At 38.4% G+C, this 23,636-nt stretch overlaps 1 protein-coding gene across 4 annotated transcripts in view; it reads left to right on the forward strand.

The window, feature by feature from the left end:
- The window catches only part of AGK (acylglycerol kinase), a 74,986-nt gene that overhangs the window by 10,581 nt on the left and 40,769 nt on the right, over positions 1 to 23,636 (forward strand). For 2 of the 4 annotated variants that reach the window (XM_058531581.1, XM_058531588.1), the window contains 3 exons: positions 11,296 to 11,335; positions 14,110 to 14,189; positions 18,950 to 19,025. In XM_058531581.1, coding sequence (XP_058387564.1) covers positions 11,296 to 11,335; positions 14,110 to 14,189; positions 18,950 to 19,025 — 196 coding nt within the window. Of the gene's footprint in view, positions 1 to 10,484; positions 10,636 to 11,295; positions 11,336 to 14,109; positions 14,190 to 18,949; positions 19,026 to 23,636 lie in introns of all 4 variants that reach the window. The other 2 variants (XM_058531573.1, XM_058531595.1) reach the window with 2 other exon arrangements.

A 23,636-nucleotide genomic window follows, 5' to 3' on the forward strand; every position in this document is an offset into this window, starting at 1 on the left:
TTTATTTATTTTAGAAACCAGGCAGGTCTCACTTGCCCTGTAGAATTTTCGTACTCCAGATCGGCAGGTAACTTCCTTATAGTGTTCAGTGCTGTGCAGAGCCATATTGGAGCCTGAGACACAAAGAAAAATAAGTAATAAGATTTCTGTCTTTATTTAAAACTGTAGTATTGTGTTCATCATGCATTTATGCATTCATTTTGATTTTTTAAAATATTCGTCTGCATTACTGTGTTGTTTGGCACTCCCTTAATGTTTTGCACCCGAGGCAGGGCCTCACTCCCCTCAATCTGGTCCTGGCCGTGAGTTAGTTAGTTCCTCTCGCTCACCTGTGTCCTGTAATCTGGTGATTAGATCCAGATTCTAGAGCTTTGCTATTCAAGTGTGGGCTGTGGTCCAGCAGCACAGGTCACTCCTGGGAGCTTGTTAGAAATGCAGAATCTCAGGCCCCACCCCAGACCTGCTGAAGCAGAATTTGCGTTTGACCCAGATCCCCAGGGGATTAGTGTGCACGTTAAAGTTTGAGGAGCACTGCTCTGGTGGCATAATTAGATTCAGGTTTAATTTGGGGGGCAAGAATGCTTCATAGGCGTGTTATGGACTTCTTACTGTATCACGTCAGGATGTACATGTGTCTGGTTGTCCTGCTTTGGGGGTATTAAGATTGATCAGTGGATTCAGATGTGATCAGCCTGATCCACCTGTTAGAAAGTTAAGGATCACATCTGAGTGTTCTCTAGAGCAACATGGTTAAGAGGAGGAGCAACTCTGTGGGTTTGAATGTCAACTTTACACTTACCAGCTGTGCGGCCCTGGATAAGGTACTTACTTAACCTCTTTATGCTTCAGTTCTCTGTAAACTGGAGGTTGTAGAGTACCCATCTCACTGGGTTGTCATGCAGATTTTCTTAGAATAGTGCCTGGCACAAAGAAAGCTCTCAATCAGAAATAGCGCTTCTTTTCCTCTTCTGCTGGCTTTTCCTTCCTTATCAGAGAAAGCATCATAATAAAGATGTCTTTTTAGTTGGGCCTTGCAGAATGAATTTGACAGTGTTCTAGGTGATATTAGTGACTTGAGCAGGGGCAGAAAATGGAAGTGCACAGTATATTTTTGGAGATTGGCAAAGAATATGACTTCACTATAGAGTTGTATTTTTTCAGTAGAATGGGGCAAAGAGCCAGATTATGGAAGTCTTTGACTATAGGCAGTTTGTAGTGTTTGGTGAGCAGTGAGGTGTTTAAGGAGAGGAGGATGGCATGAATGAAGTGGCACTCGGAAAGTTTAATCCGTGTAAGAGACACTGGAGGGAGAAAAGTGTGAAGGCCGAGAGGGCATTTCAGTAGTTCACATGGAAGGTAAGAAAGGCCGGAACCCAGAGTGGTGGCATTAGGAGTGGAAAGATCAGTGGGTGAGTGTGAGGTTGTGATGGTGTGAATAATACCTGAGCAGGGGCGCTGGAGGCTGCAGACTTTTGGTTTGGGTTTTGCTCCTTATCAGCTAGTAGCCTTTATCAAGGTACTTAATCAGTGTAACCTCCACGCCTCAGTTTCCTTATTGGCGTAATGGGGATGATGAGATCTGTTTAGCAGGTTGGTTGTAAGGATTAAATGAGGTGATGCATATCAAGCCTGGTACTGTGCTGGCTTATCATCCCCACTCAGTAAGTTCTAGCTGTTATTATTACCAGAATACTTCCATGTGAACTACTGAAATGCCCTCTCGGCCTCACTGAAGAAGAGGAAAGTAGGAGAAATCATTTTTTGGCTTTAAGACTAGGATAACTGGTGATACAGAAAGAGGGAAGTTGCCAGGGAGAATTGGTTTAGGGAGGAGGTATTATATTCCTTTTTAGATGTGTTGAGTTTGAGACCTTGACAGGACATCCAGGGGGATATGTGTTGGATTCCAGGGGTAGATTATGCATGAGGCACACTTGACTAGACTCGTCTTTTTTTCTTTTGGTTCAGATTATGGTTGCAATAATGTCTTGTGCCTCGTTTTTCAGCATCTCTGGGGTTCTGGCTAAGCAGATGTTGGACCTTGACATCAGTTCAGATTAGCTGTCAGGGGTCCAGTGCCCGGCTGGGTCAGCAGCAGCGGAAGGTAGTGAGGGCTTTTCCCCCTCGTGGCTTTTCCCCATTTTAGATTTTGTTACACTTTTAAGAAAGCAGTTTGTTTTGCTTTTTAACCATTTCAAGTTCATCTTTCTCTCTCTCTATGCACAGGCTAATGCTGAGATTTGAGGTATTAACAGGTGCTATTTAAAGAAGCTCATTTATGGGCAATTAAATAACATGCCTGTCAGCCCAGATTTGATAGAGAATAGGGGAACCTTTTTTTTTTTAAGTACAGTGAAATTTAATTATATTCCTTTTCCTTTCAACTCTTTTGTCAGATTATTTGGAAAACAGATTTCTTCTTTCTTAAAAAAACCTCCATTATTTATTTTGCTTCCTCCCCATATGTTTATTGGCAGGGCGAGGGGACTGAGATAGAAGGGCAGGAGGTATATTTAAGTTATTTTGTTTTGTTGATTTTACATAGTTAGTGGTTTTAGCTGCTCTGAGCACTGCAGAGAGAATAAGCATGGCTGATGCCAAAACTAACCCCTCTCTAGGTACCAGCTGACGTCTCAAATATTTCATGTTGCAGAACAGCACACATACTGCAGTAGTAGCTACTAATTTATGAGTTTACGGGTCAGAAGTTGTCCAGATCTGCCCTGTGTCCTGGAGCCTACAGTACAGACCACTTTATGTATACTCTTTATAGAGAACAACTTGTTGGGCGGGAGGGAGATAGGAGGGGACTCTCTCTTCCTATGCTTTCTTCTTGAATAGCTGTCATAATCTCTGTGTAATCTGTTTTGTGTCTTCTCTTTTTCTATGTACATAGATTCTAGTACCTTGTATATAATTGACACTCAATATATATTTGTTTGTAATTATATATGCAAATGTGTAATGGTTGATAGAACAGAAAGAACTAGGATTGTGGTTGCCTAGTAAAGTTAATGTTATGTAGTATATGAAAGAAGAGTATCTGGCATAGAATCTTTAAACTGGGGTGCTGAGTGGAAATGAATGGATAGAAAAAAGAGCAGAGAGTTGAAGAAGTAAATGAACCATAGAAGAATGTCAATAGAATACTTATGAGAATTAGATAGGGGTAGAAATCATTAAAAATGTGGCTGGTGGTAGCAGCTCAAAGAACGACGCCCTTTAGTGGCATCCAAAGCGTTACCCGATGTGGGTACAGCCTGGACTTGGGCATAAAGAGCAGCCAGCCGGAGATAGTCCACAGAACTCAGCTCCTGTGAGTATTAGGACAGCAGAGGAGGAACAGAACTTGATATTTTGTGGAAAGCTGAGGCTAGCATAAGAGAGTGAAAATAGAATAATTTCATGTTCTAAAAGGAGAAAAAGAGAGATATGAAGATATAAGCTTCCCCCACTTCCATTTCTCTTGTCAATAGAATGAGAAAATAATCTGCAGAACCCATTTCCATCTCTCTGGTTGATGAGAAGTTCTACAGAACAGACCAAAATGACTAGCATAGTTATACGAGAGGACCCTTCAGGGGATGCCGTTTTTCATTAAGTCATTTCCTATCCTGAATTGGAGGGGGAACAAATTGTGTGGAGAAAACCCGAGAAATTAGAAGATATTTGAAATATCTACAATAGTGGCTTGTTCCACTGAAGTACACTGAAGTATAGACTAAAATGGCTGGGAACTGATAAGATTGGAAGAAGGAGGTTTTGGATTTCTGTACTTCTAGGAGTAAGCAAGAGTAGGTACCCAACCAGAGCTTCACTGCACCGAAGCTATTACTGTAGGTGGGGCCTTCCCACTGAGGGCAGAGGCAGATGAGGTCTGTATCTGGCCAGTAAGTGTTCTTGAATCAATGAATTACGAACGAGTTAGACTTAGTTGGTTTTGTCCTAATAAGCCCATTTGCAGGAAAGAAAAAAGTATATCACTGTAGTGGTAGATCATGAATTGAAGTGACCATAAATGGTGGCATTTGCCTGTGTGTGATTAAACAGTGGATAGAGCTTTATTGATCAAATTGTTGTCATTTGGGAATGCCTTTAGAGAACAGAATAGAAGCAGAGTATTGAGAGAAAAAAATGCCATGTTGAGAATCAGAAGATTCAGGTTCTAGTGCTAAGTCTGTTAATAACTTCTGTCTAATGGTGGGCAAATCTGCAGGCCGGAAGTTTTCTCAGACTAGATCAGTTAGTTATTTTTAGGAGCTCAAAGGAGTTGGCGCTGTTGAAGAGTACCCTGCTTACGTGAACATACCAGGATCACTTGGGGCTTAGAGATGTGGTGTTGGAATTACATATGCTGTGTGTGTGTGTGTGTGTGTGTCTCTGCCCAAATGTGTGTGTGTGTGTGTGTGTCTCTTTGCCCAAAGGCGCATCACTGCTCTAGTGAACTTTGTTACCAACGGGATGTTGTCACATCATTTGGTTGATGGGGATCAGGGTGTGGGGTGGGGAGGTTGAAAAGCACTAGACTAGATAATTTCTAAGGACTCGTCCAACCTTAAAAATTTAGGTTGTCGGGAAATGGAACTTGGACTTGGATGCCTTCGATAAAGGCATTTCGTATGCCTGGCTGCTGCAGGGGTTTCAGACTTTGACAAAGAAATAAACAAAGATAGTACAAACAGGGATTGTAGACCTGAAAATTGCTGTAAATCTTCAGGAAGCTGTGGTTAAATAGTGGGTAAATTTATTTCTCTGGGGTAAATCAGACATCTTATGTATTAAATGGAGTAAAACATATTTTGGCAAAGGCCTGCTCGGAGGACTGACTTTATTGATTCATGAGACACTGCAACCCTTTTGTACTGGCTCATTCCTCAGAGTGGCTATTTTCACTAGATTTTTAATTTCAATCTGAGTTATTCATTCTTGCTAACTATGGACTTAACTTCCTTCCTTCCTTCTCTCCTTCCTCTCCCTCCCTTATACCCTCCATTCCTCCCTCCTGCCTCTCTCCCTTCCTTCCTGTTGTAGCAAATATTGGGAAAATGCTCTTGGCTTCTCTATATTATTATTAAAAATGTTGATCCTTGCATTGTTAAATATACCACCAAGTGGAGAAATCCATCTATAGGTACCATTTGACCTCAAAATTCTTGAACACAAGTCTGGAATACTTTTTACTAGACCAGAAGGAAGCAGTGCCATACACTTGTCCTTTACATTTGTTGGTAGACTTAGAAATTTTTTTTTTTTCCTTTATTTATTTTTCCCCCAAAGCCCCAGTAGATAGTTGTATGTCATAGCTGCACATCCTTCTAGTTGCTGTATGTGGGATGCGGCCTCAGCATGGCCAGAGAAGTGGTGAGTCGGTGCACGCCCAGGATCCGAACCCAGGCCGCCAGCAGCGGAGCGTGCGCACTTGACTGCTAAGCCACGGGGCCGGCCCCATGGTGGTAGACTTTAACTTTGTTTTTCTTTTGCTCAACTTTTCACCTTCAGCAGCAGAGATGATGGAGTTTTAATTGCAGTGATTGCCTGTGTGGCTCCTTATTTTCTCTCCTCTTTTATGCACTGAAATGAAATGAAGACAGTCACCACTTAATGTATGGTTACCAATTGGATTTCTTCCTGACCTTTTATACTTTCGTGGCATTAGGGAACTTCTTTATCTCATTGTGCTTGGGAGACGTAAGAAGATATAAATTTCTTAAGGAGCAGGTAGCGCATCATGGGGAGACCTGGAGAAGAAGAAAAGATATCATCCTTTGGTTAAATGGAAAGATCATACCAGAAGGCCCTGATATCCATATAAAAATATTAATGTTTTCATTGTTCTCTGGGAGTTTCTAACCTATCACACTACCCATTTTCTTCTATCCAAATGAACGTTCTTTAGGTCCAGAAGATCAAGCATTCTTTCTCAGCAGGCTGCATTTCCTCCTCCTCGGTCCCATGTCTTTTTCTTGGGCAGAGATGGTCAGATTTCCCATGTATGACGGAGGCTCACTGCAGCCACCATTATCTGTTTGGGTGGGGAGTTGGGGGTATTGGCGGGGGCGATGTGTAGTTTGAAAAAGCTCCCCCCGTCTGCATACAAGAGAATCATTTCTCTAAGGTTCATTTTCCTCTTTGCTTCCCTTTCCACTCCATCCCTCCTGTTACATGGACAACCAGTGGGCACTGTCACTGGCAATAGAATGATTAAGTGTTCTAGAAAGCTTGGATAAGTTGAAGTAGTTGTTATAAACATCTAAACTTGAAATCTGTTTTATGTAAAGCAAAAACTGTGTTTGCATGCACCAAGGGAAAAGCTGGTGGTAAAAATTGCTGTACAATTTGTCTCTAGACTATAGTGGGAAATATCTTTTTTGGGAAATAGGATGGATCAATGTGATTTTTCTCTCCATGTAAAGTTGTTATTGAAATAACAACTTATCTTATTTTGCAGTCCTAAAGTAATAAATACAACATTTATGGCTCACAATAAATTGAGAGCATCCGTTTCCTGTGGTATCAGGCATGTTCATATTCTTTTAAAGCCTCAGGCAGAGTGACATCAGCAGATTTTTTCATTTTCTAATCTAGAAGCTTCTAATTTCTTTCTGTCAAAGAACCTGCATTTTGGTACTGAGCAGATCTTCAGGGACCCTTTTTAATATGACTACATTTTGTAGCACCTCTTTTAAATTGTCTTAAACTTCAGTTCTCTCAGGAGACAGCATGATATAGTGGAAAGAGCATGAGCTTGGAGTTTATATACAGTACTTTTTTTTTTGTTAGGGTCTTTGGTCCACATTCAGATTCTTGACCCATTGGCAATCTGGAATTTCTCTGATACCAGACTCAGCCACTGGAGCAGTTCTTGTGATGCTTCCTTGTGTACCAAAGGAATTCCTCACTTAGTCTTTCTAGAGGGTACTAGTCCATTACCCTCTCCCCCAAACACACATACACACACACACACACCTTTGGTTCTTCTTGATGTAGTAAAGTTCCCAGGACTGCTTTAAGTTTTTGTCCTCTCCTGTACTGTATCACAGTGATTCCTCCTCTTGCACTTGCGTGATGATCCCACTGAAGAACCATCTCAGCTCATCTGTTGGTTTAAGAATGCCAGATACTCATACGAAGAATAACCTTCAGTTTTTCCTACAGGACAAAGTCTGCCTGCCTGGGCACAGTGAGTCAGTCTCTCCTATTCAAACATTTGCCACTTATTTATTAAACAAGTATTTATTGAGTACCTTTTATCTACAAGAGTCTGTGCTGTGTGCTGTGCAAAAGAAAATGGTGAATTATCCATGACTTCAAGACATTTATAATCAAGGAAGAAAGATAAGCAGTTTTGTGTGTGGTGGGATAAGGTCGTGGGTGGTATTGTGTTTGGCCTTCTATTTTTTTAAGGTGGGCAGGGATAAAATGAGCAGATCTTTGGAGGGGTAAAGTTCATTGTGTCTTTTAGGAACAGCAAAATAGGCAGTTTGCTAAGAATACAGGCAGCATCAAGGGCATGATGGGAGATAACCTTTTCCTCAATTAACCACCACATTGTTCCTTTGGCTTTCAAATGAGGTGCCATCTCAATTTACTTGAGATTCTTTTGGTGTCTCTATCAACTGTCCCAGTGATCAGGGTATTGCCTGCTGCTTCTACTTCTCACCCTGCTCATATAGATAATCTTGTCCACTCTCATTCCTTCTATTACCATATATATCTTTAGTCAAAGTCACTATCTGGAATTCCAGACATGTATTTCCAGCTGGGCCCTGGACACTTCCACCCGGACTCTGACCACTATCTCAGATTGACACATCCAAAACTACACTCAGCTCCCTCCCTCCTAAACCTGTACCTCCTGCTGCATTCCATCTCGGTGAATGGTACCACCTTCCACTGGATGGCTCAGGGCAGAAGTGTGGCACCATCTTTGACTCCTCCCTTCCCTTTGATTCTCCATCTGCACTGCGCGATCTTGGTTCCGGTTGTCATCGTCACTGACCTGCGTTCCTGAAGAACCCTCCCTGTCTCACTAGTTTCAGGCTTCCCTTTGACCATTGCCTTCTTCACACTGCAACCAGGATGATCAACATACCTTCTACAACATAAATCAGGACACATCAGTTCTCTTCTTAAAATCCTTTAATGGCTTCTTATGGCCCATAGGATAAAATCCAAATTCCTTAAATAGCTTAAAAGGCCCTTGGTGATCTGGCCTGTACCTCACTCCTGAACCTCCTCTCTTGCTGTTCCTCCCATGGAGTGTTGCCTCCCTGAACTGCTTTCAGTTTCCTATTCTGGTCCTGTTCTAGCACGTGAGGCTTTTAACATGCTGCTTCTTTTGCCTACATTCTCCTCCCTATTTTTGCCTGGTTGCTTTTTATTTCTCCTCTAGATCTCAACTTGAGTGTCACTTCCTGTAAAAAGCCTTCTCTAATTCCCTCAAGGCTAGGTTAGATGCCACTATTTTATGCCTGTTTTAGGGAGCACGTACAAGCCCAATCATGTGATGATTGCCTGTTGAATTGTCTTTCTTCCCTTCTAAACTGTGAGTTTCCTGAGGATGGGGAGTGTTGGGCTTATTCACCAGTGTATCCCAGACACCTAGCATAGTGCCTGGCATGTTATTTATCAAGAAACGTGTCTTTTATTATACCACCGATATTTACCAAGAGCTGTTCTTTGCCTCTTGATCCTAAGCTTCTTCAGGTCAGGACCAAATCTGGTTCATTGTACCGTACCTGACATTTTGTGTTGAATTTGTTTCATGAACTACTTTTGGGAGCTTTATGGTACCTGAACTTATAAAAACATTATATGGATGTAAATTTTAAAAGTTATATTAGATGAGACTAGGAAGTAATGTGATTAATTTAATAAATGTGCCATAAAGCATACATCCAAATGAATATTGTCCATTCAGTATTGTCTGAAGTTAGGAAAAAAAAGCATTAGAGCATTTGCTTTAGGGTCAGGCTGGCATGGGTTTGAATTGCAGCTCTACCACTTAGTGACACTGTGACCCTGGGCAAGTCAGTTTCCTTCTCTGTGCCTCAACTTTCTCATCTGTAAAATGAGAATATAATGCCTGCCTTGCAAGGTGTTACAAAGTTTAAAGGTTTATGAAAACAACTGCCATAGTGTCTGGCATATGGTAGTTGTTCTATGAAATTTAAGTTATTTTTTCTCTTATTCCAACAATGCTGCTATTACTGAGACATTTTTGGAATTTCTTTTTTGAAATAGTTTTCAGAACTTGCTGTGGACTATCAGAATATATCAATGGGAGAAATATTTTTCTTTGAGGACATGTTTGATTTTTACAAATAGCTTGGTTCAAAGAGCAAGATCGATGATTAATACCATTTTTGATATTTAAAAAATTAAGTATGGTTATTATGAGATTTTCTTTTGTAGTATCTAAATTGGTACATAGTCTGGCTTTCTCACAGATGGCATTGACAGCATATTCCATTTGGTACGTTAAGATCCAAGGAATTAACTATCAAGAAATCTTTTGATTTTGAATAGTGCTGTGATGAATCAAGCAGTATCAGTAAGCTCAAGAGAGCTAAGGTCTTTAATAATATACTTAATCACAAGTTAACCATCAAAATTTTACTTCTAGCAAAAAAGAATTTAGGAAAAAATGATCCAAGAATACCCATATTCTTGTATGTATATGGAGCTATTCTCTTTTCAGCTAGGTCCATGAGAATCAGTCTGGCTAAAATACAGTAAGGAAGATGGTATCTACTAATGACCCAAAGGAGCCTCCACAGGATGTGTTCGTGGGATAAGAGATTGGAGACAGGTTATTTCATCTACTAGGAAGAAAACATGAAAGCAAGTGGTTGGAGGAGAACAGTCATGTGTTTGGAAGCGGTACCCCCAGGCGGTGTGGAAGCTGGATTGAGGATTAGCCTAGTCCAGGGGGATCCAGTGACAGTGCCCAGGTTACTACAAGGAACCTAGTTTTATTTTGTGATCCAGTGGTTACTGAAGATTCAGTATTTTACCTCATTATTGTGTAGAAGGTCATGAATGTGAGGTATCAAGTCAACTAGAAAGGGTTATTGACATGTTAATTATTTTTAAATATTTTACTAGTTTGTATCCTGAATTTACCTCATCTTGTGTGTGTGTGTGTGTGTGTGTGTATATGTAAAATAAGAAATGTATATGTTTATTGATGTTAGAATGATTCACTGACAGCAATTGATGGAGAGGCATGTGGGAGAAGAGCAAAACATGAATATTTGTGAATCTTGGGTGGGGGAGGGGAGAGAAGCTTGTACAGCTCCCTTTTGCCAGAGGGTCATAGTGGAGCAGTGTCACTCAAGCAAGTGGGGACTGAGGCTGGCAGTAAAGGCGCCTTGTGGGCCAGACTTCACAAGGGGTTGGTCCCCCTAAGATCTTTGTTATAGGAAAGCATGTGCTTTTGAGGGACTGGCGTCATTATAATTTTAATGAAACGTTGTTCTTAGGTTTCAGATGGGCAGCACTGACACTTCCCCTTGGACAGTGCTTGCTTATTGAAGCTGACTGCTCTGTGAAATCTAGGGGTTGTTCTCCAGCCTGGCTATGGAAGAAAATCATTGAGCAGCCTTTGACTGCAACTATGGCAAAAAGCAAAAGGTTGTTTCATTTCTTTTAGTTCAACCTTAAATATCAAAATTAGGTTTGAATTACTGTAAAAATGCAAAATTCAAGGTCTTGAAAAAGGTCTAGGAAGAGAATTTAAGTGAAATAACCCTTTTCTGCTTTTAATTCTTTGCTATAAATTGTGTACTGGTCATTCTTCCTGGGTATTAGTTTTCTTAACTGTTGTTAACCAGGTTGAAGTTATGATCTTAGCAGTGCCAGCAACATGCATTAGAATTGACTCATACGAGGAGAAAATTCTGGAGCCCAGTAGGCAAGCAGCCATTTAAAGTGCTCTTATGGTATAAATGGCATAAACATATTAACACATTTTATATTAATCACATCTGTAAAATCCCTTTTGCTGAGTAAGGTAACATAGTCTCAGGTTCTGGGATTAGGATATGGACATCTTAGAGGGAGGGGGTGTTATTCTGCCTACCATGATATGGAAGTACTAACATAGGATTTCTTTCAGAGAAAATATTTTTCAAATGTGCCCATGATTTGTTACAGATCTTTAAGAAGCTTTCACTTGGGTATTTTATAGGGAAGAGTTATACATATTTAAAAAAAACAAAACCAGTTTTATTTGTTTGGATCTCAACTTACTTATTAAAGCTAACGTCCATTCTCTCTTGTTTACTTTAATAGTGATAACCTACTAAGGAGAGCAGCCTGTCAAGAAGCTCAGGTAAAGCCATTTCTTGTGATACAGTTAAACCCACGTTAGCTCCATTGTGCAGAAAACTCAGGCTCTTCCACAGGACCTGCACAGTGCTTGGCATCAGTGCTGTTTGGATGTTTTTTCCATCGGGATGAATCAGGCTGAGAGCCAACTCTGAATAGAACTCGAGGAAGCTAACCATCTGGTGAAGAGCAGTTCTAACGCCCACCCCTTTAGACTTGTTTACTTCTGGATTAGTCCTAAGAACACAGAACTGGACTGGTTGGAGCTCTGGGAATTTGTTCATGTCTGTGGTTGTCTTGAAGATCTGGCTAAACCCTGATCCAAATAATCATTCCTGATGCAAATAATCCCCAAGGATATCAGTTCAGAACAGGTGTTACCTCTCAAAGTCAAATCTTCTTAAAACTGTTGATTCATATTTTTAAAGCTTGTCTGTTTAGCCCAACTGATTCATACCATGTGCATTGTTATCCTAGTCCCGTGATATTGCCCTTAAATATTCATACATCTGGCTGTATTAGTTATAGTTGAATTGTAAATCCTTTCAAGTTTAAGACCATATTTTTGTTCTTCCCTCCCCTCCAAATTTGTACGTTATAACTTGCAGATGAATTTCCATGACTGAGTTGCCTTTTTGTTATATATCATTTAAGCTTATGATATCAGAAATACCAAAAAAGAAACATGAAGTAAAAAATGACAAAGGTATGGTGTATTTAGTAGGAGAGGAGGGTGGCAAACTTCATGTTTGTTTCTGAAATGTTTTCATGGATGACAATGGCAATAGTCAATACTATTATAGACAATACTATTCATAAATTCTTCTCTTTAGTGAATGTCTAACTGTTCTAAATCTGTTTAAGAATTTGTTACTTTTTTTTTTTTTTAATCTCATATGGCTCTAAGTTGTTTTGGAAATCAATTTGAATAAACCTTAATATTATGTTCAAGGTGATCGCCACTCCAAGCTAATTTTCCATTAGCAACTGGAAAATCCTCTGGGGAGGGGAACTCTTGCTTCCTCTCTTTAAGGAAGAGTGGTCATAGGGTCCTCCCTTTCTTGTTTAAGGTAAATACCTCCACCTCTGTTCCAAGTTCCATCTCCTCTTACTTCTTCAGAGACCATGTTCCTCTAGTTGTTTCCTCCCTCTCATATATTTACCACTCCCCACTGTTCTAGTTCTCCACTTCCCAACAGACATTTAGCTCCTTCGTCTGACAAAAGAAAGTGAATTCATCCTTATAACCTCCTCTAGTTACTTTTCCTGTTTGTCCTTCCTTTACAGCCTAAATTCTTGAAAGAATATGATTTTTTATCTCACATAAACTCAACTCACTGTAGTCTTACATAAACTCTTTAATCCACTGTAAATCTGAGACTTGAGTTGCACATGGGTAAGAATTCTAGAGGCTAAGAAACCAGGACAAGGAGGAATAATCTGGAACTGTAGATCTGCAATCTGGTAGGCCAGAGAACCTGGTTAATTAAATAATTTCTGGCTACATTCCAGAAATAGTATGCATAGAAAAAGAACAAATAACAATATTTGAAGATTTGGCTTCAAAATGTTAAGATCTAATTCAGTAAGAGTGAAAACAGAGTAGTAATTATAATGTATGAGAAACTTTTTACAAAGAAACAGCATGTCTTTCTGAAGTATTCAGAACAAGTTTATTTTTTTAAAGCAAGAAATAGACAATGGTGAGAAACGATCCCCAGTGGACTGTCAGGGAGGGAGTGGATTTAGGTCATTTAATAAAAATCTTAGTATAACTTTCATTTTTCTCCCGTCTTTACTTTGCACTTCTATACTTGAGTTCTGCCTTCTTGGCCTAGACCTGCTCCCCACCATCTAAGACTCGAAATTTAGCCCTTTTTGGTGCTTTCCTACTCTCATTCTTGTTGATCGTCTTCTCCAATCCAGATGTGATAGCAATAAGTCCCAAAAGTTCCTGCTTTGACTCCTCACATCTGGTCCCCTGTGCCTCTTACTTCTGCCTCATCCTTTGTCTGCTCTTTAGAGCTGATGGAGTAGAAGAGGTTTGGATTTTGGAGTTAGATGTAAATACTTGGCTTGTAATTGATTAACTGTGTGAGTTTGAGTGACTTAATCTTTCTGAATCTTGGTTTTCTAATCTATTAAAATGAGAATATTTAATATCTCCTAGGTTTCTGAGCACTAAAAATAATGTGTGTGAAAGTGGCAAATGCAAAGTGCTTAGTGAATATTAATGACATTTCTTTTCCTGTGCCAGTTGATACTATTTAGTTGTCATACAAGGTTGCAGAGACAAGGAGGCAAATAGAGTATTATGGTTTTTTTTTATATGTATAAAGATATGAAGATTAATTGGTAACACAGAGGTTCTTTATGAGTAAGCTTTAGTAATAAAGAGAAGGAGAAAAAGATTATACTCTGAAAACTAAAGACAAATGGATTAAATGTCCCTTCTGATAGACTTATGGCTTCACTGGTTATGTGTTTATAATAAACCTAGCCATATCTTATAGAGAAAAGAAAAGTTACTTACCTCTAGTAGGTGAAGCAGGAATTTTTATTACAATACAAAATTCAGCTTATTGTCATTAGATAATGGTACACTTTTGTTGTTGTTGTTTATGGTGTTTTTGTCAATATGAAATTATGAAAGAACATTTTTTTCCCCAGAGTAGACCATATCTGCTGAAAGTAAGTTCTTTTGGAATGAAAGAATATATGTGATCACTAACTGAATAAAAGAACATTTACTTAAAAAGTTTCTTTTCTCCTTTTTAGGTGTTTGGCAATCAACTCATTCCTCCCAATGCACAAGTGAAGAAGGCAACCGTCTTTCTCAATCCTGCAGCTTGCAGAGGGTAGTTCAGTGTGTGATTTGTTACATGTTTAGTTTTTTGTAGGGGAAAAAAAATCACAGAATATCGGATAGCTAGTTGAGTTGTATGGAATTGGCAAAACTAGGTTCAATTCTCTTCTAGCAATAAGATTCATTTGTAATGTACAAATAACAGTTAATGAGATATAACTCTAAAACTAACTGATGCTTAGCAGACTTGTCTAATTGAAGTTTAATAATCATTCCAGAATTAACCCTCTTAAACAAGTCTTCTCTACTTGGCAGTAGTCCCCTTGGGAACAACTCCTGCTGCTGTGATGTAAATTATTAGGCCGTCCCTGTTACAAGATGTTCAGAGATGGCCACGAGCACTGTGGGTTTGCAAGGTCAGAAACGTTCTTTCCAAAAGAAGTGACACTTGAGCGAGGTCTTGGAGGTCAGCAGAGGGAGAACACACAACCTTCCAGACTGAAGAAGTGGCCCAGGGGCAGGGAACTAGAGATGGGACTGTCCAGTTATGTCCCTTGCTCTGACATAAGACAGTCAGTACATTGCGCTGGCTGGCCTGGAAAGGTCATGTGAGGGAATTGTGGGAATTAGGGTTGAAGAGTAGTTGGGACTTTGGTTGATAATGATGTGTTCGTGTTCATTTATTGTAGCAAATGTACCACACTGGTGTGGGATGCTGAATGTGGGGGGGGGCTGTGTACGTGTGGTGGGGCAAGGGGTATGTGGGAACTTTTTGTACTTTCTGCTCATTTTTACTGTGAACCTAAAGACTACTCTAAAAAATAAAGTCTATTAATTTTAAAAAACTACCACAAGCAAAAAGAAATTTTTTATAGTGTTAGATGCAATTCAGTGGGAAAGGTGAATGACAAGACCTTGATGGCTTTTAGGAGGAATCATTTAAAAAATTTTAAATTATTTTTTAAAAAATAGTAAGAATTAGGGGCTGGCCTGGTGGCGCAAGCAGTTAAGTGCACGCGCTCCGCTGCGGTGGCCCGGGGTTCGCCAGTTCGGATCCCGGGTGCGCACCGACACAGCGCTTGTCAGGCCATGCTGTGGCGGCGTCCCATATAGAGTAGAGGAAGATGGGCATGGATGTTAGCCTAGGGCTGGTCTTCCTCAGCAAAAAGAGGAGGATTGGCAGATGTTGGCTCAGGGCCAATCTTCCTCACCCCCAAAAAAAATAGAATTAAAGGGTTGAAGGGGGGAAAAAAAGGCTGATACCTTTTATTCTCCCTAATGACCAGAACAATTCTTTTTGTCCTTTCTGAGGATCAGAAAATTAATAAATACATATTAGATTGGGTTCTATAAGATCTAAGTCAAATGACATTAAGATAATAAGAACAACAATCACAAAAGGAATAGTTGGTAGCAGCTTGTGAGTTATAAGGTTAATATTGTCTGGAGTAAAACACAGGGGCTCTGAAATAAGTTTCTCTAGTCATTTCTTGGGAGGCAGTGAGTGTGGCTTTGCAGATATGAGGACTAGTGATGCCTTATCTCTTTTTAATTCAGCAGTTTAAGATATTTACCTATAGATTGTCTAAACCACACCAATCATAATGCCTGTTGATCGTTCTTGTTTAATACCAATACTAAACAATAGCAATAAATGAATAGGTCCTAAGACCACACGGTCAAAATACCCAAGATAACTGGGATTGTCAGTGGTGGTGTATGGCAGAAGCTAGCAGAGAAATCTGGACTTCAGAGTTTGAGGGAACAGGTTTTTATATTCTGTTGCTCTGTGATACTGTGGGAGTTACTTAACTTCTTAAATCCTCAGTTTACTCATCTGTTAAATGGGAACAGTAATAGCTCAAACCTTATAAAATTACCATATAGAATAGATGCCTTTAGGATTTAATGAGATAATGCAAGAAGTGTTAGCATTATGTCCATTTCACAGTAAGCACTGGATAAAAGAAATATAAGCTGCTGTTATTGTTATTGTTGACCTGTAGGCTAGGTTCAGAACATTCTCTACTTTGCTCTCCCTCCCTTCCAAAAGCACTTGTATCTCTCTTGCTGCCTACCATAATTTAACTGTTCTAAGTCTTATTCCTTTAGAGACCTAGTAAGTTAGTAACTTGTAAATTCTAATGAAGGAATATATGGCTATTTGTTTAAGCTATAACCAGTCATTTTGTGTTCCTACTTCTAAGAAATGTTACATTTTAAAAAAATTAGTAAACTATTTTTTAGAGCAGTTTTAGGTTCTGCTTACATTTTTACATGTAAATGTATTTGCATTTTTAAAAGTATAATATCTTTATTTAAAGGTGAGGCTAAGGGAAGCCTTTCTTTTCTACAGTCATTGTCCCCTTTAACAAGGTGAATCCTTGCATGCTTCTAGGAAGTAGCCACTCTGAAACTCTCCAGCATCTTTTTTTAACTATTTAATTGCACTATTTTTGTCATCTTGGCTCTGCCCAGACATATAATTTATAATTTATCATATAGCTATTTCATTAGTACTGGTTCAAAACTACATAAGAGCCTTAAGAAATAAAATAACTGGTTAGCCTTAATAAATAATATGTTAAGGAGTAATTATTTTTTGTGTGTGTGAACCTGAAAATTGCTGTAAGTATATAAAGTTTTTATTTAGCTCTGGTGTTGGCTCACCTTTAATTATATAATAAATAATGCATTTCTTACTGGTAACACTGTTTTTCAATCTTTTATATGGAACATTAGAAGGAAAACAAGTCTTCACTTTCGTTTTAGAGACTTTCTGTGCCCATAGCATCACAAAAAGGCCCGCATGTCCAAATCTTATTTCTTCAGCTCGCTTGTTGAGGCTTACAGATTTGTTGTAAGTGATTAATGTAGCAGATTGAGACTTCTCCAGAGTTTGCTTATCAGAGATAGGTCCGATCCACTTCCAGCTGATCCTTTCTTATCAATCTAGTAATGAAAGCCACGCTGGGAGGAGACAGGTTTGCAGTGTCACTAGCTCACCCGTTATTGTTGAGTTAAGCCCCAGAAATGGTGAGCTGGAAAGGAGACACTTCCATGTAGCCTTTCATGATCATTCTAATAAGCATTCAGAGTAGTAGAAAAGGTAGGGGAAATTTGTTTAATTTGCTTATTACCTGTCCAGGTAGGCCCTTGGTGTGAGATATTCTTTTGAATTGTTCTTGTGAAAATTTGTCCAAGCTTCTCTATTTCTATTTTAATTCGTGATAAGAAACGTTTTGTGTTCTGTCTGCCATTTGGTGGTTATTTCTTTTAGTTTAAAGAATGTTGAATTTGGTCTGTGCATAACTACACATGCTCCTCATTCGCTACCTTTGCATCTCTTTCTAGTATAAAATATTCTTAAGAAAGTCAAAGCATGTGTCACTGGTAAAAAAAAAAAAAGTAATCTTTTTGAAAGAGGACTGAGTAAATGTGGATGTAAAAGTTAGATGTTTGGCATTAGCTGTTTTGAGAGTACTTGTTTTTTCCTGATGTGGTAGTTGAAAATATTTGGGTAAAAGACAGGTCAACTGATTGGTATGTTTAGCATTTATTCAGCTTTGAGACTGTGCCCCTGGGGACTTTTTGCAACTTCTGCATCCCTTGATTCCTAGGCTGTGTTTTTGAATCCTGACCTGAGTTGGACAAGAGTCACTATCAGAATGATGTGTATAATACTTTTAAAACACACAAGCTCTTCTCAGGACTGTTTAACCTTTTCTGTTATTACAAGACATCACAGTCGTGTTATTTTCTTCTCCTCAGCATTCACATGTCTACGTTTGGGGCAAGTTATTCATTCATTTGTTTGTGCATTAGTATATCAGATACTTATTAAGTATCCTCTAAGGATGCCAGACATAATCCTAGAGGCCAGGGGATTCAAGGATTATTAAGATCTGCTGTCTCTTTTTGTATGGCTTCCAGTCTAGTTCCAAAGACTGTCTTGCAAATCACCAATCATCATGTAATGTGAAAGCTCCTAACAGAGGTGTGTACAGATATACAGAATGATAGGGCAGCACAGAGAAGGGCACGGCTGTGCCTGGGAGTGTTGGACAAGCTGCTTAGTATCCTATAGTTGCATTAGATAATTTTGAACTTTTCCCTTTTCCAGCAGAAATTCTGCCTTCATGGAAAAGAATTTTGCTCTTTATTCAGGGATTTCACTACAGGTTTAAAACTTAAGAAATGGAGATACTCCTAGTATTTGAAATTGTTCAAAATGATGTATTTCTACCCCAAAGGTTGTGTTCCTTGACTTAGAATTAAGCAATATTCTGTTTGATTCAATCTGTTCCCTCGGGCCATATGAAAAATGTTATAGTAAATACATTCTCCTCCTTCTACCACTAGAATATAAGTAAGTTCCAGGAGGACTTATTGCAGCACACTTAAGTTATGGTATTTTTATCTGCTTTGTCACGTTGTATCTCAAGCTCCTACATCTGTGTCTAGCACATGTGCTCAATAAATACGTGTTGAATGAATCAAACACGTTGCCTGAGTAGAGCTGTATCTAGTGTGCATCTTCCTCGCAAGGAACTACTGTGAGCTGTAAGCATCCCAAATGGATAAGAGCTTGTTGTATTACACAGAGGGTAACCCCAGGAGACCCAGAGTGAAAGAGTCTACGTTTCTATCCATAGACACTCATCACTCGTTGTTAAGCTTCCTATCCTTGGACAAATAAAGGAAACCTGTGTTCCTTAGTCTGTTTCTTGTTCTACTCTAGAGAAGATTGGTTGGGCTTTTTGTTCTTGAGAACTTGTGTTAAAATATTTGTATTTTTTCCTTTGTCTATAGCAAAGCCAGGACTCTATTTGAAAAAAATGCTGCTCCGATTTTACACTTGTCTGGCATGGACGTGACTGTCGTTAAGGTGAGAACTGCTCCAGAGTGTTGATTTTATCCTAGCTACTGCTCCCTATAGCATGTCTTCTTCTCTTGACTTCTTAGCAGAAATCGCTTATCACTTAAGAAGACAAGAACAGAGAAATCAGTGTTTTGTTCTTGTTCTGATAATTAATAAAAGTGATTTTGTTTTTTCAAAGCATTGTCAGCTTTTCATTTTCAGAATAGAATTAGATGGAGGCGTGAACTGGATTCCTTTCATCTGAAAGATAGGATGTGGAGTTATTGTCTCTTGGAAGATGAAAGTTGTTATAGCTGTAAGAATTCTTTTCTTGAAAATAAAAAAAAACCTACAAGTTTGAGTAATTTAATTTCTTGGTAGTTCCACAGACAGGTAAATATTTTCTGTCTGGTGAGGAATGATCTCTGATGAGGAATTTTAAATGGCAAAGCTTTAGAATTTACGAGATTTAGGAAAGAAGAAAAGGGGACAAAAATAAGTTAGAAGGAACTGTGCTATTTCAGAAGATGCCTCAGGATTCTACTTGGTTGACTTTTAAGTGACATGTGTGTAGTGTGTATATTTGGTGAAAATCACTCTTTGCCCTGTTTGTAAGTTTATGGTTTCCCTGTGTTTAGTATTACACACTTTCATTACATCAGAGAGATTAGAAGTCATTTAGTTCAATTTACCATGCAGTGTTGAACTCTCTTCTCCAACTTGTCTGAGACGTGGTGATCTTCCACTGTCTGCTTCCAGGGATGGGAGAAAGAGGAAGAAAACCAACATTTGAGTACTTGTAATGTGTATTACAGGCCCTACATATGAGAGATCCTAGAATGCTTATGTAGGACTGATATTATTTATTCCTTGAATGTTGGGTTGAACTCACAAATAAAACCATGTGGGCCTGGAGCTTTCTTTGTGGGGAAATTTTTTTGTATATTAAATTTCTTTAATGGCTCTAGAAGTACTCAAGTTCTATTTCTTCTTGATTTACTTTTGGAAAGGTAAATTTTTCAAGGAATTTGTTCATTTCATCTAAGCTTTCAAATGAACTTGATGCCAGTTGTTCATTTTATCCTCTTTTTAACTTTTAAATTTCTGTAACATTTAATTTTTGTGCTTAATATTTTTTACTTGTGCCCTCTTTTTTTCCTCTCAGTAGTCTTCTGAGAAGTGTGTCAATTTAATTAATCATTGCCAAGAACCATTTTTTGGCTTGTTGATCCTCTCATTTGTATTTGTTTCATTAATTTCTGGTCTGTCTGTATTGTTTCCTTCATTCTACTTTTTTTGGGTTTTTTCCTGCTGTTCTTTTCTGACATTTTAACTCGGATGTTTATTTCACTAATTTTCACTCTTCTTTCCTAGTGTATGCATTTAAAGCTATAAATTTCACTCTGCTGTTTCAGCTGCATCCTAAAAGTTTTGATATGTAATATTTTCATTATCATTTATTTCTAAATATTTTCTAATTTTCGTCATGATTTTTATCTGACCTATGAATTATTTAGGCATGTTGTAAAATTTCCAAATCCAATGTTTTTCCAAATCTTTCTGTTAATGATTTCTGGTTTAGTTGTGTTATGGTCAAAGGATGTAGTCTATATAACTCTAGTATTTTAATGTTTATTGAGACTTGTTTTATGGCCTAGCATGTGGTTTGTTTCCATAAATGTTCCGTGTATGCCTAAAAAGAATATGTTGTCAGTTATTGGGTACCATGTTCTGTGTATGTCTGTTAAGTCAAATCTGTTAATTGTGTGGCTCAAATCTTCTGTATGCTTACTGATTTTTTCTTCTATTTTAACTATAGATTATTCAGAGAGAGGTGTTAGAAATCTCCCATTCTGATTGTGGATTTGTCTATTTCTCTCAAGTTTTGTCCAATTTTGCTTTTTATATTTTGAGACTATGTCAACAGATGCACTGAAGTTTCAAATTATTTCATTTTTTTCACATTTTGACCCTGTCATAGAGTGACTCTTTAGCACTAATACTGCCTTTTGCCACAGTCGATCTTATCTAGCATTATTAATTCTAGCTCACTTTGGTTTGTTTTTGCCTGGTATAATTTTTACATCTCTTTACTTTCAGCCTTTTCGTATCCTTATATTTTAGATGCAACATTGGTAAAGGCGTGAAAACAAGATATTTTAAAGATCCAATCTTTTTTTTTGTCTTTTGACTGGACCATTTAGTCCATTCACATTTATTGTAATTGTTGGTATATTTAGATTTATTTCTATACTAATTATTTATTGCTACATAGCAAACTGCCTTGACAACTGTTTTTCTGCTTATAATTTTGTTGGTCAGCGGTCTGTGTTCAGAGCTGTTCTCGCCTGGGCTCCTCATTGCCTGTCTTTTTGTGGATTGATAGCTCATTTCTTTTTATCAATGCATAATATTCCATTGTATAGATGTACAACAGTTTGTTTATCCATTTACCTATTGAAGGACGTCTTAATTGCTTCCAGTTTTGGCAGTTATGAATAAAGCTGCTATAAACATTTGTGTGCAGGTTTTTGTGTGGATGTAATTTTTCAACTCATTTGGATAAATCCGTAGGAGTGCAATTGCTGTGTTACATGGTAAGAGTATGCTTAGCTTTGTAAGAAACTGCCAAATTGCCTTCCAAAGTGGCTGTACCGTTTTGCATCCCCGCCAGCGATGAATAAGAATTCCTGTTGCTCCACTTCCTCACCAGCATTTGGTGCTGTCAATGTTTTGGGTTTTAGCCATTCTAGTAGGTATATAGTGGTCTCTCATTGTCTTAATTTGCAATGCCCTAATAACATATAATATTGAGCATCTTTTCATTTGCTTATTTTCCATCTGTATATCTTTGGCGAGGTGTCTGTTCAGATCTTTGCTCTTTTAATTGAATTGTTTCTTGTTTGTTTTCTTATTGTTGAGTTCTCGAGTTCTTTGTATATTGTGAATACAAGTCCTTTATCAGATATGTGTTTTGCAAATGTTTTCTTTTACACTGTCTTTTAAAGCTGTCTTTTCATTCTCTTACCAGAGTTTTTCATAGAGCAGAAGTTTTTTTAATTTTAAGGAAGTTCAACTTATCAACTTTTTTTTCATGGATCTTGCTTTTAGTGATTTATCTAAAAACTCATCACCAAACCCACAATCACCTAGATCCTCTCTTATGTTATTTTCTAGAAGTTTTTTTTTTTTTTTTTACATTTAGGTCTATGATCCATTCTGAGTTAATTTTTGTGAAAGGTGTAAAGTTAGTGTCTCAATTCATTTTTTTGCATCATTAGGCCACTCTTTTTTATCCTTCCTCTTTTGGTGCATTGGGAATTTTCATCTAAGATGAGAGCCTCAAATGTGTTATACCTATTAATGTAATCTTTGAAATTATGGTCTGTTAAATCTGTCAAGGTCTTTTTGCATTTTGGTTCTTTCATTCATGTACTTATTTATTAATTTTTTTGCAAATATTTATTGAGTGCCTACTATGAGGTAAGCCCTGTTCTAGGTATTGGGGATACATTCTGAACGGAATAAACTTTCCCTTTCTATCCTCTTAGAGCTTCCATTCAAAGTGGGAAAGGAAGGGACGTAGATTAGAAGCATACAAATAAACATATGATTTGTCAGATGGTGATGAATACCAAGAAGAAAAATCAAGCAGGGTAAGGAGACCAGGTGTATGGGGGTGTTAATTTAGTTCAGAAGGTCGAGGAAGGCTGGTCTGATGAGATGACCTTTGAACAGAGACCTGAAGGAAATAAGTGAGGGGGTGAGGAGAAGAATCCAGGCTGAGAACACTGCACGTTCAAAGGCTCTGAGGCAAGAGTGTACTTGGTGTCTGAGGAATAGTGAGGAGAGGCCAGTGTGGCTGGAGTGGAATAAGTAAGAGGAGAGGGTGAGAGAAGATGAGTTTGGAGAAGTAGGAGGGGCAAGATCATCAGCTTTGTGTCATTTACGTTCAATAAATTACCTTTCATCTCCGTTGTTGATAAAGGGTTATATAGGAAAAGGCTGAAGGGAGAACGCTAAAGAAATGTCACTAAGAATGACATAGAATTTGATGTCACTCCACTGAGCATCTCACTTTGAGCTTAGACATTCGATTGGTAATTAATTCACCTAATTATATTCTAGCGTATTGTTCCCACATTTCTCCACCTTGTCCCCAAGGATATTATCAAATAGCTTGCCAAGTGCCTTGCTGAAGATCACAAATAATGTCTGTCTGGTTTCCCAGATCTAGTAATCTGTCAAAGAAGGGGATAGTCTGCAATGCCTCATTCTTTGCGAACCCATGCTGATTCCCAATGGTCACCTATTTCTAGGTGCTCACAAACCATGCTTTTAATCAGGACTGACATAATCTTTTTTTAGAAATGAAATATTTGCAAATGTTTAACTATAAAGCCAGTCATTTCATTTTTAGGATAGAAGTAGGACTTTTCATCATAAAATTAAATGGTGTTAGTTTAGGGACTTTCATTTTCCTCTGTGTTAACTGTGACTTATTGGCTCAGGTGCTGTAGCCCGTCTGAATTCCAAATCATTAATGTTTGCCTACTAGTGTGTCTAGTGTCAGTTGGAGGGAATGTTTCCTTAGTTTGGTACTAGTTGCATTGTGTCTATTAAAATTCAGCGTTTGGT

The sequence above is a fragment of the Diceros bicornis genome, chromosome 3 (genome assembly GCF_020826845.1).
Source record: "Diceros bicornis minor isolate mBicDic1 chromosome 3, mDicBic1.mat.cur, whole genome shotgun sequence".
Taxonomy (NCBI): Eukaryota; Metazoa; Chordata; class Mammalia; order Perissodactyla; family Rhinocerotidae; genus Diceros; species Diceros bicornis.